The sequence below is a fragment of the Schistocerca cancellata genome, chromosome 6 (genome assembly GCF_023864275.1).
Source record: "Schistocerca cancellata isolate TAMUIC-IGC-003103 chromosome 6, iqSchCanc2.1, whole genome shotgun sequence".
Lineage (NCBI taxonomy): Eukaryota > Metazoa > Arthropoda > Insecta > Orthoptera > Acrididae > Schistocerca > Schistocerca cancellata.
Window position 1 is genome coordinate 19,022,136 of NC_064631.1, and position 19,672 is coordinate 19,041,807.

The following is a 19,672-nucleotide window of genomic DNA, read 5'->3' on the forward strand; positions in this document are numbered from 1 at the left end:
GACATTCGCGTGAGAATTGCCTGTCACGTCAGGCTATTTGCTTTTTCTGTAATAAAAAAGGCCATGTTCAAAGTGTTTGCCAGAAAAAGCTCAAAACGGACACTCACAACCATTCCAGGACCTTTGCTTCACGCCGGAATCGAACCAAGGATACTCAGGCTAGTGAACCTTCGTCCATGGAAATTCATGTAGTTAATTCCACTCTGTCCAGTGCTTCTCTCTCTAACAGTGACTGTGTTCATCCCACAAAAAGTGTGCGTCGACGTCGATGGAAATCCTGTCACGTCGCAAGTGATTCTGTACCAGTGTCAGTTCACGTTGCACGAGACAGTCGCTCTTGTCGTCAGAATGACAATAAACTTTTTGTAGACTTGGAAATTAATGGCAACGTGATACCATTCCAGCTCGATACCGGAGCTGCAGTTTCATTGCTCAATAAAGACACGTACAACCAGCTGGGCGCACCTCCGTTGCGTGCTGCAAGTGTTAAGCTAACTACATATTCAGGACAGCAGATCCCTGTGTTAGGACAGTGCAGCCTTCTTGCAACATACAAGGGACAAACAAAACTTGTGTCATTTTACGTTCTTCGTTCTCCTTCTGCGGTGAACTTGTTTGGTTTAGATTTATTTCAATTGTTTAACTTGTCTATAGTCAATCAGGTCCTATCAGTGAACCAGACTGTGCCTTCGGCCAGTGTTTCTCGTCTATGTGAAGAATTTGCAGACATTTTTGCACTGGGCCTTGGTTGCGCTAAGAACTATGAAGCACGTTTGGAACTGAAAGTAAACGCGCAACCGAAATTTTTCAGAGTGCGGAATGTACCCCGCGCATTGCGTGATGAGGTCACAAGAACATTACACGATTTGGAATCACAAGGTGTAATTGAACATGTGCAGGCTTCTCTCTGGGCTTCACCCTTAGTCATTTTGCAAAAACCTTCTGGAAAATTGAGACTTTGTGTGGACTTCAAGGCAACAGTGAATCCACAACTAGTGACTGCAACTTTTCCTTTACCCCGCCCGGAAGATCTTTTTGACAAACTGTGCCCGGGTAAATATTTTTCGAAGTTGGACCTAGCAGATGCGTAATTGCAAATACCAGTGGACGAAGAATCCCAGCACGTATTGGTGGTTAACACGCATCTTGGTTTGTACCGATTCAAAAGACTGCCATTCGGATGTGCATCTGCCCCTGCATTGTTTCAGCAATATTTACAAACTGTTTGTGCGTCGGTCCCTACTGCAGCAAACTATCTGGATGATATTGTGATCTCCGGAAAGACAGAAGAAGAATATTTAGACAATCTCCGAACATTATTTCAGGTCTTGCGACAAAATGGTCTTCGCTTGCGGAAGGACAAATGTGTGTTTTTTGCTCGTGATTTGCCATATCTGGGACATGTAATCAATGCCCAAGGCATACATCCCCGTCCCGAGCACCTCCGTGCCATACAAGACTTGCCTTCGCTGCAGAATTGGAAGCAGCTACAGAGTGTGCTGGGTAAAATTAATTATTACAATAACTATGTTCCACATGCCTCTTCCATTTCAGCTCCGCTTCATCGCTTACGCCATAAAGGTGTTCCGTTCGTCTGGTCGACGGAATGTGAACGCGCCTTTCGCCAGTTGAAATCGGCGTTGCTTTCTAATACTTGCCTTACGCCATTCGATCCCCAGAAACCCCTTTTGTTGATGGTAGATGCATCGGATTTCGGGATCGGTGCTGTGCTTGTGCACAAAGATGGTTTGCATGATCGCCCTATTGCCTTTGCGTCCAAATTGCTCTCGTCAGCGCAAAGAAATTATTCACAGATCGAGAAAGAAGCTTTGGCTCTCGTATTTGGTGTTACCAAGTTTCATGATTTCTTGTATGGTCATCACTTTACCATCATCACAGACCACAAACCTTTGACATCACTTTTTCATCCGACCAAGCCTGTACCTCCACGTACAGCGCAGAAATTCATTCGCTGGTCTATTTTCCTCTCGCAGTACCTTACGATATCTTGTATCGGTCCACTGCTAAGCACAGAAACGCCAATGCGTTGTCCCGTTTGCCTGTTGCCGAGGATAGAGCATTCGATTCCTCCGAACTTGCTTGCATGTTAATTGATGCGGAAACCGATGACGTGGTAGACTCATTTCCACCTGATTTTTGTCATGTAGCTGCAGCCACAGCTGCTGACCCTGTCCTTGCTACCGTTTTTCGTTTTGTTGCTACGCAATGGCCCTTGTCAAAGTCACAGATCGAGGATCCGTTGGTTCACCGATTTTTTACTCACAAAGAGAGACTTTTTGTACGACGGGTGTTTTGCTGTTGCGTTCTGATAATGATCAGTCCAGGGTCGTGGTCCCACGTTCGTTACAGTCCTCTGTCTTAAAGCTTCTCCACCAAGGACATTGGGGTATAGTGCGCACGAAACAACTTGCTCGTCAGCACTGTACTTGGTTCGGAATTGATGCTGCGATTACGAATATGTGCTCTTCTTGCATGGCGTGTGCCGAACAACAATCCGCGCCACCGCGGAAATTCTTTGCATGGCCAAAAGCCACTTCCCCTTGGCAACGCTTACACATCGATTTTGCTGGTCCATTCTGGAATGCTCGATGGTTGGTTGTTGTAGATTCCTTCAGTAATTTTCCTTTTGTTGTCCGGATGTCTTCCACGATGTCATCTGCCACCATCCAAGCGTTATCCGCTATCTTTTGCATTGAAGGTCTACCACAGACTATTGTTTCCGACAATGGCCCACAATTCATGTCCGCAGAATTTCAGTCATTCTGCAAGGCCAATGGTACTCAACATCTGACATCCACGCCATTTTTGCCACAGTCAAACGGTGCCGCTGAACGTTTGGTCTGGACTTTCAAGTCACATATGTTGAAGTTGAAAGAGTCGCATTCTCGGGAGGACGCGTTATTGCTCTTTTTGTCTTCATATCGCTCTCAGCCCCGAGATGGTAGCTCGCCGGCTGAGTTTCTCCATGGTCGTCCTCATCAAACCTTGATGTCTTTGTTGCATCCGCCGCATCAGGTTCCTGTGCAGCGGCAGACACCTGCTTTTGCTCCAGGCGACGTTGCCTATTATCGCAACTATCACGGTTCACAGCGTTGGCTCGCAGGGCGCATTCTTTGCTGCCTCGGCCGCGCTATGTATCTGGTTTTGGGGGCCTCTGGTGAGGTGCGTAGGCATCTCAATCAGCTGCGCCTCTGTCGTCGCCCGGGTTCTGCCGCTCCCCGTCTGCTTTCAGCGACGGTGCCATCTGGTCAGCGCCCTGGGGACCCATCTACTGGCTCGCCTCATCCCCAGGTGTTACCGCCGCTGCCTTCCATTTTGCCCCATGGCGATGTGCCGCCACCGCCGCTGCCGCCTGTTCTCCCGCCGGCGCCGCCCGCAGTGGACGCGTCGCTGCAACCGCCGGGCGCCTCCCTGGGTCACGCGCCGCCGATCGCTTTCCGTGACCAGCTGTTCTCTGGCATGGAACTCTTGCCCGCTCCAGACCAGCTGTCGTCTTCACCCGCCGGGTGCTCCGACTCGATGGAGGTCGACCCTTCGGCCCCTCCTGACTATCTACGGGCGCATACACCTCATGTTGGCGTGCACCCTGGACTAGGTTTTCAGGCGTTTTCTAGCTCCCCTCGGACAGAATGGCCGGGTGCGGGTGGCACAGCCTCGCCTGTTGTTAGGCTCCCCACCTCGTCGCATACGCCAACATCGGGTCCTCTCCACGGCGGGCGGAAGCCTTATACCACAACCGTCCGCCGATTTGCGGGGGAGGAATGTGGTGTCACCGCCAGACACCACACTTGCTAGGTGGTAGCTTTTAAATCGGCCGCGGTCCGCTAGTATACGACGGACCCGCATGTCGCCACTGTCAGTAATTGCAGACCGAGCGCCACCACACGGCAGGTCTAGAGAGACGTACTAGCACTCGCCCCAGTTGTACAGCCGATGTTGCTAGCTATGGTTCACTGAGAATTACGCTCTCATTTGCCGAGACAATAGTTAGCATAGCCTTCAGCTATATTTGCTATGACCTAGCAAGGCGCCGTATTCAAGTGATATTGAGATTCTATTAATGTATCATCAAGAGCGATGTTCTACAAATGTGGATTAAAGTTAAGTATTCCAGAAGCTACGTACTTTTCTTTATAGCATTCATTACGTATCCTGTTTCAGACCTCACGCCAGCCTGCGTGAGTTTAAGTGCGTGGCTTTCGGCTTCCTCTCATTGTGTCTAGGCTGTCTTGTCTAGACACAACAGGCAGTACTTGAGATAAACCTTTCCTGCCATGAAGACAATGAGTAACAGCTTCACGCCCCTGAAGCTGGTGTCTATCATCGGTGCTCACTTTGCTCCTTTCAGATTTGTGCTGTCAAATTGGACTATCATTCTGATGTTGGCTGGTGCTATTCTGGCCAGAACTGAGATTTTTCTCAAATAGAGTTGGTGTCAAGTATCCTGTCACCGAGTTTCGTGAAGAGCAATGTTTCGAGTGGCAGGACTGGTACCACAAGGGGGAAGCATATTCTTCTGCCAAGCAGCACAAGGCCAGATACGACTTCCAAAGCAAATGTTGCTTGCTACCCAACTTGTGCCTTTGAGTGTTTTTAAGATACTGTTTCATGCTGTGACCTTTATTCTGAAGCTGTCAGATTGCTCCTTGAATGCAGACTCCGATCAAGAACAACCCCGAGTCATTTATGGGTAGAGCTGTTGACTGAGAGGAGTTCATAACAACAAGACTTTTAACTTCTAATTGGAACGTTTGTTGTGAAGGTAGAAAGCGCTGACTACTGTTTTACTAGGGTTTGGCTTCATGCTGTTATCTTCATAACACTCTCCCAGATAGCCAAGAGCAGACAAAAGTTGCCTTTTGGCACCTTCAAATATGTTACACTGGGTACAGAAGGACACATTGCTGGAAAAAATAAATGAGGTGCATGCCTTGTTACATGGTTGATCATTGGTGTACAGTTTAAATAATGCGGGAGAACAAATGCTTTCTTGGGCAGCCAGGTATTCATATGAGTTGACTGATTTCCATTGTGACTAGCTGATGTCATAGTCATAGATACCACATTTTTTTTCCATTTTGTGAAGTGCACAATTTCAAATTTCTGTACATTTAAAACCAGTTGTCCATCTCTGCACAAATATGACTGATAATTTGTGACCGTATTGTAGACAGTGCTTTATTATACATGATACCTGCATCATTTGCAAGAAGTCTGAGGTTACTATTAATTTTTTCTACAAGGCCATTAATATACAGCATGAATGGCAAGGGCCCCAGATCATTCCTCTGTGGTACACATGAAGTTAATTCTTCCTCTGTTCATGATTCTCCATCCAAGATAACATGCTGTTTCCTCCCTATCAAGAAATCTTCAATCCAGTCACAATTTTTGCTTGATAAGCCATATGATCATACTTTCAATAATAAGTGTATGTTATTACTGAATCAATGCTTTTTGGAAGTCAAGAAATACTGCATCTACCTCACTGTCTTGAATCATGGTCTCAGAATATCATGTGAGAAAAGTGGGAATTGGGTTTTGCATGATTGATACTTTCAGAATCCCTGCTGATTGGCACAGAGGAGGTCATCTGTTTGAGATACCTCATTACATTTGAGCACAGAATATGTTCTAAGTTTTTACAACAAATGGATGTCAATGATATAGGATGATTTTGTGGATCATCACTGCTACCCTTCTTGTAGACAGATGTGACCTGTGCTTTCTTCCACGTGTATTGTCATAGTCATGGCCACGTAAAATTTAGAGTACACTGAAAATTTTCCGTCAATGACTCTTATTTTCATTTCTCAAACATTTCAGATGAACATGGCAACAGTAGCTTGTTTTGATGCTTGTGAAAGCAAGACTTCTATTATGTGTAAATTATCCTCCATATATATGGTCTCATAAGGTTCCAGTGTTATTTCACTATAAGAACATCAACCACTTTTCACACCTTCTGATTGATTAGTCTCTTTGCTATTCTCCTTCTGTGAAAACAATGTCTCGATATATTTTAACACTTTCATTTTCTAGCCGACACTGATAATTCATTTTCTGCCAACATGTAGCAAAATATGTCTGCATCTCTTTCTTTTACTTTACATTTGGATAGGATCTGCATATCCACTGTAAGTTGATTTAGCAGTTATTAGAGATCAAAATCAATGAGTAACACAGAAATAATTTTGTTGTGAAATAAATGTAAGAAAACACTTGACATATTTTGTCATGGTTTAATGATGCATGGAATTACTTGTCATTTAGCCTCAACTCCCATAAGAGAAATGAACACAAATAATAAATTCTAAAATTGTGAGATTAAGAGGATGTGAATAGCACAATTAAGAATTAGAAGGAAAAGGAGATGAGATGAGGAAAAACCAATGAGAGAGTGAGAGGGAGAGGGAGAGGGAGGGAGGGAGGGAGGGAGGGAGACAGAGGGGGAGAGAGAGAGGGGGGAGGGGGGTGGGAGAGAGAGAGAGAGACAGAGGGAGAGAGAGAGGGGGAGAGAGGGGGAGAGGGGGGGAGAGGGGGAGAGAGGGGGAGAGGGGGAGAGGGGGAGAGGGAGAGGGAGAGGGAGAGAGAGAGAGAGAGAGAGAGGTGGGGGGGGGGGGGCGGAGGAGGGGAGAGATAAGAATGAAGATGAAAAAATAAAAAAAGCTATTCAGAAAATAACTGGATAAGGTATAATCACAAAATAAAAAACTACAGATATTAAAAATATAATAAAAGCAATATGGTAAAAAGAGAAGGTGGGAAAGAGTTGCATTTTGATGGAGGTCAAGTCCAGGAGAGTTTGGGATGCAAGGAGTTCACGCTCAATTTCACACTTCTGGAGTTAAGGGAAGGCAATATCAGTTGGAAAAACAGCCCATGTGGTGTGGCTTTGAGAGATGCTGTAGAGCACATTCAGCAACTGGACGCTGGATATCCCCACAGGCCAACAGCTTTCTGTGCCCATTCGTGTGCTCAGCCAGTTTTCTGGTGGTCACTTCTATATGCATTGCAGTGCAATGGACATATGTTAGTTGGTAAATAGCATAAACAGTTACTCAGTTATGAGACAAAATTTCTGGCCAGTACTTACCTTCAGTTGGTGAAGTTATTGGTACTGTCTGATAATTCTTGAATTAGGGCAGTTCAGCCTCTGTCATTATATACTATGAAGCCAAGTGGTGGAGCCTGAATTAGCGCTCTTGGGAATCAGGAATGTAAGAACATTATTTTCTTGAATAACACTCTCAATTAACAGGCATGGGAAATTTTATATATGAATGAAGAACAGTCTGTCAAGTATCAACATAGTTGAGATGGGAAAACTGTGTAGCTATGTACAAAATTCGTGGACAAGAGTAAGTTGTTTGAGAGTCAAAGAATAAAGACTGTCACTGCTGCTGCTGTATACAGCATCACTGGATGGTGCACAATTACAACTTTGTCAGCGTGACAACAACATCTTTTACGTGCAGCAGACAACAATGGTTTGATGCTAAAGCAGCCTCCGTGGCAGAAGCGGAACACTGTCGAAAAATGCACAGGAAATTGCACATGATTTCCAGAATGAGTCGTGCACACCAACTGTGGTTGGGCATCATGTAGTTGTTGCTTCTGTGCTTGTGAGCCTGGTACCGGAAGATGAACCTGTCTTCTTGATACTTTGGCTTTAAGTACCTCCTGGAAGATGTAGGCGGTCTTGACTTGATCAAGAGAGATGGTTGTGCTTTTGCTATTCACCACGTCTGGTGTCTGTGTACCTCTTCTTAAAACACAGAATGAGTCAGTATAAAGAAGCTGTAATGGTAGTTTCATGTTGTCTATACATAGCATTACGTGCAAACAATAGTACAAGTCATGGTGCACGTAACTAGGTAGTGTGCCATATCTGAAGGCTCTGCAAGGACAGATGTGAACTATGTGGTGCTACAAACATTGTATAAAACATGGAGCATCCTGAGATGATGACTGCAGAGAGCTGGCATCAATAAATTCTCCTAGAAGATGTAATGCTTCGCCATAAATGAGTTCTGCTGCAGAGGAATCAATGTCTGGCTTGTAAGTGTTCCACGGACTGAGAAGAACTGTTGGAAGAGTGGTCACCCAGGTGGTATTGTGACATAAGTGTGGCTCAGTCATGCCATTGCTCTCATCAGATGTTAGCTGGTGGTCTTCTGATGCATATATTCACACACTCTTGCAAGCTGTGTGAAAAAATCAAATTGTTATCCATGGTCAGCCATAATGTGGAGAGGACAACCAACCCTATTTAACAATGTCAACACAAAAGCAAAAGCTAATATTTCTGTGGAAATATTGTCCATAAGCACCACTTCTGGCCAATGAGTGAAATGATCTGTCGTACTAAGTAGTATTGGTCATTTTATGGAGGCAATGGTCCTATTATGCCAAATTGCACATGCATGAAATGTAAGGTTGTATCCTGGAAATTGCCAATGAACATGTGCATGTGACAAGACACTTTGTTACATTATAGGCATGCATGTGTCCAGTTGATACAGTCTTTTTTCTATACTGAGCCATACAAAGTGCATTGACATCAGATGAAAAGTCAGACACATCCAGAGTGACAAGTTGTGTGGGCTGTCTATGAAGTGCAGCTAGTAACGAAGAGTGCAATCTTCCACGAGAGGTATCACAATACAGTTTGACTTCCTCACTATACATGTTGAAAAGTTGCAGCTGTGTCATCAAATAAAAAAAAAACTTTGGAGCTCTTGATCATCTTGCTGTGCCCAAGTCAGTTCCATGAAATCTACAGGCCACGAGACGCTGTTGATGTACAAGAGGCAATCAGCAACTACATTGCTCATACCAGAAAAGTGCTTGATGTTTGTTCTGAATGTAGCTATGAATTCTAGGTACTTATATTGGTGAGGTGAGGAGTAGTTGCTGTTCTGCTTGAAGGCATACATAAAGGTTTATGATCAGCATAGATGTGAATACTCTTGCTTTTAACTGTGGTCAAAAGTACCTAAACTGCTCAGTACACAGCAAGATGCTCATGCTTGTAAGCACAGCACTTCTGCTGTAATGGTGACAGTTCGTGTGAATAGTATGCAAGTGGTTGCCATGAGTCATCTGACCACTGCTGCAACTCTGCACCAATAGTGTCTGACTTGCATCCACTACTAATACTAAGGGGGCATCCAGCTTGGGGTGTGCGAGAAATGCAGCATTCACCATACTCTGTTTTGTGGCTTCAAACGTAGAGCTCGTCACAACCATCCACTGAACTGTGGTGTTGTTTCTGACTTTCGGGGCAAACGGTGCAGCAGTTAGTGGTTGTTGCAGTTTCAATAAATGCAGTAGATGTCTGCAATAAAAATTCAAAGTCCCAAGAAACAGGCATGATTCTTTAATGGTCTTCAGTTTTGGTATCTGCAGGACAGCTTTGACTTTTTCTGGTAACGGTAGGGAGCCCACAGAAGAAATTCGGTGGCCCAGGTAGGTGATCTCAGATTGTTTGAAAAAACATTTAACCATGATCAAAATCACACTATACTGCTCTAAACATATGCACACTTTGATTAAGTGTTGTTGATGTTGCTCCCCAGTGGCACAAAAGATATCATCCAGGTACGCAAAACAATATATCAGGCCTTGCAAAACTGAACTGATAAACAACTGCCATGTCTAAGCAGCATTACATAAGCCAAATGTCATGTACATCCATTCAAACAACCCATACAGAGTGATGATAGACTCTTTGGGTATGTCCTCCTCTGCTACGGGAATTTGAGTGTAAGCTTTGGTACAATCCAGGATGCTGAACATAGTGGGTCCATGTAAGGCATAACAATGGTACTGGTTAGCTATCTGGTGGAGTTCTGCTGTTAAGTGCATGATAATTTCCACGTGGGCCCCACACTCCACACGTCTGAGAGACTAGGCGTAGAGGGGTGAACATGGGCCACTTGGTGGTTGGATAATGTCTTTTTTAACATAGTGTCAAACGCGACTTTAGTGATAGCCAGACGTTCGAGTGTCAAGCATATAGGCCTCCATGATACAGGTGGGCCATTGGTAGTCTTAATATGATGCACTGTATTGTGTAGCACTTGTTTAGGAACATCTGGAGGTCTGATCAGATTAGTAATTGTTGTAGCAGTGTTGTGTGCTTATGGTTACATCCTTGCATCATCTTGGCATTGTGAACTGCTGCGATGCGGCTGAATATCACTAGACAAGCATTAACCACGAGTGGCAGCAGATTTTAATAAGCTAGAAAGTCAACTCTCATGATGGCTTCTGAGATGTAGGTGATGTTACATACCTGATGAAAGAGTAACATAGTCCCAGATCTAATTCTGTCTGCTGAGTTATGTAAACTGATGTGGAGGAGTTGTTCACCACTGTCAAACAGAATGCTGCCTGTGGTATGCAGTGAAGAGTTGAAGTTCACAGCAAAATACTTAAATTGGAGCTAGTGTCCAACAAATACTTTTGATCTGATTTTCTGTCATTGATGAAAAAGCACCGTGACCGTGACAGGCAGTTGGCTGCATCTATGACTGTCTGCTGTTGGCATTTGGTGAAGCTCATGGTGCAGTACACTTCCTCACCCACTCACTGAACTTATGATAGTACCACCATGTAGAGTGGTCTGCATTGGAGGATGCAGTGCTGGTTGACGAATGGCCCCTAAATTTCTTATGATATCATTCTCTAACAATGGCACTGGTTTGCTTCAACAGCTTGCTAATTTGTGTGCACAGTAAATCCACTTTTGCCGCTAAAGAACTGTATTGCTGTATGGTTTTGTCACTGTGTTAACCTGAACAGCAGTGATGGCTTCCTATCTTTGGTCTGCAAGCTCTTTCTTCAATGGCATCTAACAGCATTTTTGATTGTGGTGTTATCATCACCTCAACCTGTGATGGTAAATGACTGCTTCAAATGGTGTGCAGCAAATTATCTGGGACCAGTGTCTACCTTGCTTCTTAGGCATTGAAGGTACTGTGGTGGTCAGTGGTCACCCATATCCTCTTGTGTCAGCATTTGACAGATTCTGTTCTCCTGGAAGGCTGCAACTGTTTGAATTAATAAGCTTGTCATAAGAATTTTCTGCCAGTGGTGTGGTTATTACATCCTGTACTTCCCCATTTTAATGGTGCTCCAACTGGCTCAAAATCAGCGCAAACTTCATTGAGTGTGCCTGATTCCAACATAGCGAAAACTCGCCTTACAAACCACAGAACTGTGTTATGTGGCCAGAATAGGAACACGAGTGTGGCTAATCTTGACACTGCTGTTTGCCTTGCATCTTAGAAGTTTATATCAAAATCATGTTGGCTGAGTGCTCTTCAGCTTGCAAATCACATGGGCTTTCAGATCACACCAACTTTTCAATCACATTTGGGTCACCACTTGTTAGACACTGCTTGAATTATGGCAGTCTGACCTTTTTCATTATGTACTATCAATCTGAGTGATAAAGCCCGAATTAGCACTGTCAGGAATCAGGAACATAAGAATATTATTTTCTTGAATTTACGTGCTCAATTTACGGGCATGAGAATATATTACTGTACATGGACAAGAGTAAGCTGTACAGAAATCAAAGAATAAGCACTGTCACTGCTACTTCTGTATACAGAGTCAGTGGGGTGGGGGAAGGTGTATTTCTGCTTGTGAGAACATGGAGGGATATGGTGGGGACAGGGTAGGTCTGGGAGTTTTTAGGGGTGGAGGGAGGGAGGAAGAGCAGAAATGGAGAGAAGTAGAGGAGGGGAAAAAGACTAGTGGGTGTACTGGTGGAATACAAGGCTGTGTAGCACTGGAGTGGGAGATGAAGGATGGAGACTAGAAAAGGTTGAACCCAGGGGGATTACAGAAACATAGGATATATTGCAGGGAGAGTTCGCACTGCACAATTCAGATAAGCTGAGGCTGATAGGAAGAATGTAGGTTGCACAGGCTGTGAAGCAGCCTTTGAGGTAAAGCACACTATTACAGGCAGCATGTTCAGCAGCTGGGTGGTCCAGCTTTCTCCTGGTGGTGGTCATTCATGCCGACAGACAGATTGTTGGTTTTAATGATCACGTAGAAAGCAGCACAGTGGTTCCAGTTTAGTGTTAAGATCACATTATTGCTTTCACAGGTAGTCATGCCTTTGATAGGATAGATGATGCCTGTAACCACACTGGAGTAGGTGGTGGTGGGTGGATGTATAAAACAGGTCTTGCATCTAGGTCTACTGCAGGGATGTGAGCCATGAGGCAAGGGGTTTGGAGCAGGGTTAGGGTGGAAATGGAAAAGGGCATTGTGTAGGTTCAGTGGGCAGCAGAATCTTGCTGTGAGAGGGGTAGGAAGGATAGTGGGTAAGATATTTCTCATTTGAGTGCATAACAAGAGATAGTTGAGACCCTTTTGAGAACGGCTCCAGTCCTTGGTGGTACTGAGTCACAATGGGCGTGCAGAGCATCGATGTGTGCAACAGTATGTACATAACAGAGCAAAAGGTATTGATTAGGGAAGAATATTTGATAGAAGTACAAAATAAGGGTAGGAAACAAAGAGAGCAAGAGGGAAAAAAAGCAGTTTCAATAGCAAGCACTAACAATAAAATCTTTAAAAAATGAAAAAATAAAAGAATGTAGCAGTGCTACAAATCTAAAATTTAAGTGAGCAACCTTTACATTTTATATATCTTTACCTTTGGTCCATGTCATCAGCTATGCGCTTTCCTCCTACCTTCCACGTAATATCAATTGGTGTGTCACCTAGAGCCGTGCACTGAAGATGTGCCTGCTCACCCTTCTCCACTTGCATTTGTTTTGATTTCTGTGGAAAGTATGCCGGAGCTGAAATATGTAGTAGAAAGACAATCATCTGCATATTTTCCCTGAGAAAGTTTTAAGTATACCATTAACACTTTTTCAGTGGTTAGGTATGTTAATAGACAAAGTAAGTGTCATGCAAATGTTGTCTTTCTGCATGTACAGTCTGCAGCTACTGTGAACAATACTACAGCATACTTTTAAAATCAATTTATGCAAAGAAGTGTTCTCAACATCTCTTTGTATAAGCTGAAGTTGATGTCCTGTCTTCTTCACTTCTTAGTGACTAATACATGATATTTTATGTTTCCAATGAAGACTTGTAAACTTATTTTTATTTTAAATAGACTGTGCCACAGTTTTATGATTGGTGCTTTGGCTACCAGGATAAGAACTGTGCAATGAACTCTGATGGGAAGAAATAGAATAACACAAAATATTTATCTTTTTCATTATCAATAAATTGGATTGAGCTCTTATACTTTCAGAAACAATGTACCAAAAATAAAACAGAGCAGCATTAACACAGCATTGAAATAACAACCTGTTTTAAGCTAAGAGAATAATTGTAGCAGCTTTTTAAAAAATCACTTCTAGTGTGGATGACAGTTTAACAGATGGTTAAGGGCATCTAAATTTATTGTAAATACTGAAAAAATCTTGAAACATTGGAGTTTGCAACTGAGTATGACCATGTGCACCATGTATGAATATATTCTAAATAAAAGTTGTATAGTCTGTATGTCATTTGCATATGCAAGGATTGAATATGGGCATAAGCTTCTTATAAAATAATAGCATAAAACAGTACAGAGTCAGATGTTAAAGGCCAATGAGAATATCTAATGTATTAAACACCATGGCAAAATACAGTACATACCATTAACTTTCAGAAATATGACTTTGCTGACTCCAATTCCAACCTCGTTCTTAGCTTCACATAAGTAGTATCCTTCACTGTCTTTGCTTATGTGTAAGAACTCAAGTGAACCATTACGGTAAAAATTTACATTTGGTTCATATAGAAATTCTTTATATTCACCAGGATGTGAACCTGCAAACAAGAGATTGGTTACTAAAATTTATTTCATTTATTTCTTGGTGCAAGGCAATGATTACTGTGATTTTTTCCTTGGGTAATAAGGGAATAAAATCAATGAAAGTTGTTATAAGCTAGCAACAATTGGATTTAGGTTCAAAAACTAAAATAAAATGAAAAGCAGTGAACTGAAAGAGTTCCCAATACATTCTCCACAAAGGATGTTAGGTGCAGAATAATTTCATAAGGCATGTGTGAGGAGGTAATAGTCATAGAGTGAAAGCTCATGGCTGTAAGGTAGTTGGTCAATAAGGCCCCAGCAGAAATGCTGAATATGTGGACACAGATTGTAGTGGAAGAGAATGACACTGTAGTAGAAGAGAATGACTTCTCACTCCAACATTTTGGGTGTCATAAATCAGTTTGGGGACTGTTTTTTCATTACACGTCAGCTGTAATCGTTGGCCCACATCCATGACATCAACCATAAGAATTCTCTTTTCACTCTAGAAAACATTAGTCATCATTTTCAACTTATTAAAGCGATTATTGAAGTATTTTTTATTTTGATGAAGTTTAATGACTACAAAACACAGACTGTCATTTCCATTCCATGTTGGTGTACAAAATCCACATCTCATTGCCCATAATAATACAGGAAAACAAATCACTTCCATCTTGTCAATATCAGTCCAAAAGTGCTCACACGTTCAGCATTCATTGTCCTTTGTGCTGTCTGGAAAGCATTTTCAGTAGACACCTTGTATACAGTTTGCAATAGCCAAGCTTTTCTATGACAATCGTGATGTGCCACACAGGAATAATACATCAGGCAGAGTATCAATCATCAACCGTTGATCAGATCACAGTTTTTTTTCCACTTATTGGACAATTTCAATGGTAAGGGTTTAGAGTCTGCCACTCCGCTCTTCACAATACACATTTGTATGACCACTTTTAACACCATACCTGTTGATTTTTTAGTGAGTTATGACCCAAAAAATAGTAATTTTTATTAAAAACATCTTATAATCCAAGGCATTACATACAGACACATAATGATAGTTTTTAAAGAACATAATAATGAGTTACAGATTTTTAAAGAGCAGCATTAATAACATTCTGGGAATACTCATGCACTAGACTTTGAATAAAACATCCTAAAACTTAAACTAATTTTTCAGTTTCTGTGTAGATATGAAGTAGAGCCATGTATTTTACAATAGTTTCCTGTGAACATAAATCTTGGAGGAGCTGGATGGGGCACAGTGCACATATTTATGTTATATCACAGGGAACCAATTGTCAGTTATCTGACAATCTGTCATCACTTTCAGTCTCTAATGAAATAAAATCACAGTATTCTTCACTTTCTGAGCTACTAAATTCAGTGTCAAATTAAGGATCACTGCAGCTAGAAGCACTGCCTAAACAATAGAGGACAGAGCTCGAAAGCTTATCTCTTATTGTTGAGTAACCAAAGCTCCACACAGCAAAGATGATACCTAGTGGCAACCACCTCAACCAGAACATGACAGCCAGGCTACAAATAAGGGACTCTTTAGCAGCCAATCGTTTAACTATCAGCACTGAAATAGGTATAAGAGGCGTTTTAGTTTTTCAAAAGTCTGTTCTTAAGTTGCCTGAGTATACTCTGGATTTTGAGATTCTGTCAAAATAATAAAAACAAAATAACTTGGAACTTTATGTTATGGAGTTAAAGTCCTAACACCACTGTCTAGCCTTTCTATCACTAATAACCAAAGGTTCATAAACTAGGCCCAACTCCTGGTGACTATGAGCAGCTACGCATAAAAAGTACAAATTACAAAATGCACTTCACAACTGAAGAAGCACTGCATGACTTTATTCTGAGCTGCCAACATTTAAACATAAGCAAATGGCCATTACTTTTAGAATACACCTTATTTAATTTCTTGTCTAGAACAAGCTGCTGTCACAAAGCCAAACTGTGTCTTTAAATATTTATCTACTTTATTGTTACACTGAAATAGGACAACAAGCTAAATAGAAAGGTCAAACTGTTGTAACATCAAGTTGAACACATATATTTCAAAACGACACAACGCATATAAGCAAGTTGACCAAGCAAGACATGTGAACACGGTCACATTCGAATGAGCACTTATGAGCACTGAGTCCAAGTCTAGCGGCTGCTGGCTGGCTGGCTGGCCGCTTAGGTGGCGCAGATGCTGCATGGTTGGCAGACAGCACCGTATGTAGAGGACACGTGTAATTGTGCGGCGGCACTTTGAATGATTGGCGAGTCACAGCACTTTTCCCCCCTTTGAAATTTTTTCACTGGTCTTGATGGAGGTGGCCAGTAGATTGCTAACGTCCATAGGGGTTGCGTGACCGGCCATAAAGTCTCGAGGAGGAGGCTTCCCGTACAGACGGAAGTGTCCCCAATGATAACGGGTTGAGATGACAGGAGACGTAGGGGTCGAATCTGCTAGGGCCCCGTGCGCCAATCTGCCCATTCCGGCAAGTCCAGTTGATATAAAAGGAGACATGGGCGATGTGTCGGCGCCCGTAGGAGGAGGAGGCAAGTAGATTGGCTCCGACAGATGATGGTCATCCGGTTCTTGCATGGACACGTCTCCTGGTGGCGTCCGTTCTTGTACTGGCACCGAGATGACAGTGAGAGGGCTGCGTTATGAGTAACGAGAGATGCCAAGATCCCGAGTGTCAGGTAGAGCTGAAGGTGGTGCAGCGGCATTCGGAACAGGCGTTGCTGGCACACGAGGCTGAAGCTGGTCCGAATGATGCACTGCAACACCCACGTCCATCTGGATTTCATACAGGCGTCGGCCACGGTGTCTTAAGATGTGGCCCGGACTCCATTTTGGCTGACTGCCATATCCACGTACCCAGACAAGGTCGTCGGCGGTGAACCGGCCAAGCGAAGACGCCCGCGGCTGTAAGGTGGAAGGCCGCAGAAGATGAAATAGCATGCGGGGCTGTCAGCCATGTAAGAGCTCAGCCGGGCTGTGGTCACCCATGGGGGTGAAACGGTAAGAAGCCAGAAACTGGAAAAGCGCATCATCAGCAGCAGAAGAAGTCAGGAGTTTCTGCATCTGAGCCTTAAACTTACGGACCAGTCATTCAGCCTCACCGTTTGATTGTGGATGGAACGGAGGGGCCGTGACATGCCTAACGCCGTGACAAGCGCAAAAAACCAGAAATTCGGAAGAGGCAAATTGTGGACCATTATCAGTATCAAGAGTAGAGGGAAGGCCTTCCAAAGAAAAAATGTGGGCGATAGCGCTTGTGGTTGCTGCGGTGGTAGGCGACGTGCAACGGACAATGAAAGGAAAGTTAGAGTAGGCGTCAATTACGAGGAGCCAATAAGTACCTAAAAAAGGTCCCGCAAAGTCAGCACGAATGCTCCCAGGGCGAAGGCCACGGTGACAAAGATGACTTCGGGGCAGCGGCATTTGTTTTGGTCACTTTTGTTAGTACATATTCATCTAAGTTTATAACTGTTTTAGTTATTTTTTTCTGGTTGACAAATATTAATACTGGTTTCTGGAAATTGATTTTAAGTTCAAACTCTACATTGCTATATTTACTCTGTCCAAAAAGAGTCAAGGAGAAACATAGTGTCATCAGCATGAAGGATGGTATTTAAGTGTTTTGTTGTTGTTGTGGTCTTCAGTCCTGAGACTGGTTTGATGCAGCTCTCCATGCTACTCTATCCTGTGCAAGCTTCTTCATCTCCCAGTATCTACTGCAACCTACATCCTTCTGAATCTGCTTAGTGTATTCATCTCTTGGTCTCCCTCTACGATTTTTACCCTCCACACTGCCCTCCAATGCTAAATTTGTGATCCCTTGATGCCTCAAAACATGTCCTACCAACCGATCCCTTCTTCTAGTCAAGTTGTGCCACAGACTTCTCTTCTCCCCAATCCTATTCAGTACCTCCTCATTAGTTACGTGATCTACCCACCTTATCTTCAGCATTCTTCTGTAGCACCACATTTTGAAAGCTTCTATTCTCTTCTTGTCCAAACTAGTTATCGTCCATGTTTCACTTCCATACATGGCTACACTCCATACAAATACTTTCAGAAACGACTTCCTGACACTTAAATCTATACCCGATGTTAACAAATTCCTCTTCTTGAGAAACGCTTTCCTTGCCATTGCCAGTCTACATTTTATATCCTCTCTACTTCGACCATCATCGGTTATTTTACTCCCTAAATAGCAAAACTCCTTTACTACTTTAAGTGTCTCATTTCCTAATCTAATTCCATCAGCATCACCCGACTTAATTTGACTGCATTCCATTATCCTCGTTTTGCTTTTGTTGATGTTCATCTTATATCCTCCTTTCAAGACACTGTCCATTCCGTTCAACTGCTCTTCCAAGTCCTTTGCTGTCTCTGACAGAATTACAATGTCATCGGCGAACCTCAAAGTTTTTACTTCTTCTCCATGAATTTTAATACCTATTCCGAATTTTTCTTTTGTTTCCTTTACTGCTTGCTCAATATACAGATTGAATAACATCGGGGAGAGGCTACAACCCTGTCTCAGTCCCTTCCCAATCACTGCTTCCCTTTCATGCCCCTCGACTCTTATAACTGCCATCTGGTTTCTGTACAAACTGTAAATAGCGTTTCGCTCCCTGTATTTTACCCCTGCCACCTTCAGAATTTGAAAGAGAGTATTCCAGTCAACATTGTCAAAAGCTTTCTCTAAGTCTACAAATGCTAGAAACGTAGGTTTGCCTTTCCTTAATCTTTCTTCTAAGATAAGTCGTAAGGTCAGTATTGCCTCACGTGTTCCAACATTTCTACGGAATCCAAACTGATCTTCTCCGAGGTCGGCTTCTACCAGTTTTTCCATTCGTCTGTAAAGAATTCGCGTCAGTATTTTGCAGCTGTGACTTATTAAACTGATAGTTCGGTAATTTTCACATCTGTCAACACCTGCTTTCTTTGGGATTGGAATTATTATATTCTTCTTGAAGTCTGAGGGTATTTCGCCTGTCTCATACATCGTGCTCACCAGATGGTAGAGTTTTGTCAGGACTGGCTCTCCCGAGGCCATCAGTAGTTCAAATGGAATGTTGTCTACTCCCGGGGCCTTGTTTCGACTCAGGTCTTTCAGTGCTCTGTCAAACTCTTCACGCAGTATCTTATCTCCCATTTTGTCTTCATCTACATCCTCTTCCATTTCTATAATATTGTCCTCAAGTACATCGCCCTTGTATAAACCCTGTATATACTCCTTCCACCTTTCTGCCTTCCCTTCTTTGCTTAGAACTGGGTTGCCATCTGAGCTCTTGATATTCATACAAGTGGTTCTCTTCTCTCCAAAGGTCTCTTTAATTTTCCTGTAGGCAGTATCTATCTTACCCCTAGTGAGACAAGCCTCTACATCCTTACATTTGTCCTCTAGCCATCCCTGCTTAGCCATTTTGCACTTCCTGTCGATATCATTTTTGAGACGTTTGTATTCTTTTTTGCCTGCTTCATTTACTGCATTTTTATATTTTCTCCTTTCATCAATTAAATTCAATATTTCTTCTGTTACCCAAGGATTTCTATTAGCCCTCGTCTTTTTACCTACTTGATCCTCTGCTGCCTTCACTACTTCATCCCTCAGAGCTACCCATTTTTCTTCTACTGTATTTCTTTCCCCCATTCCTGTCAATTGTTCCCTTATGCTCTCCCTGAAACTCTCTACAACCTCTGGTTCTTTCAGTTTATCCAGGTCCCATCTCCTTAAATTCCCACCTTTTTGCAGTTTCTTCAGTTTTAATCTACAGGTC

At 42.9% G+C, this 19,672-nt stretch overlaps 1 protein-coding gene across 1 annotated transcript in view; it reads right to left on the reverse strand.

Annotated features, from left to right (window-relative positions):
• The window catches only part of LOC126191144 (Down syndrome cell adhesion molecule-like protein Dscam2), a 395,591-nt gene that overhangs the window by 191,344 nt on the left and 184,575 nt on the right, over positions 1 to 19,672 (reverse strand). The window contains exons 14-15 of the mRNA XM_049931899.1: positions 13,708 to 13,881; positions 12,704 to 12,851 (exon numbers count right to left, since the gene is read on the reverse strand). Of these exons, the coding sequence (XP_049787856.1) occupies positions 12,704 to 12,851; positions 13,708 to 13,881 (322 nt within the window). The remainder of the gene's footprint in view (positions 1 to 12,703; positions 12,852 to 13,707; positions 13,882 to 19,672) is intronic.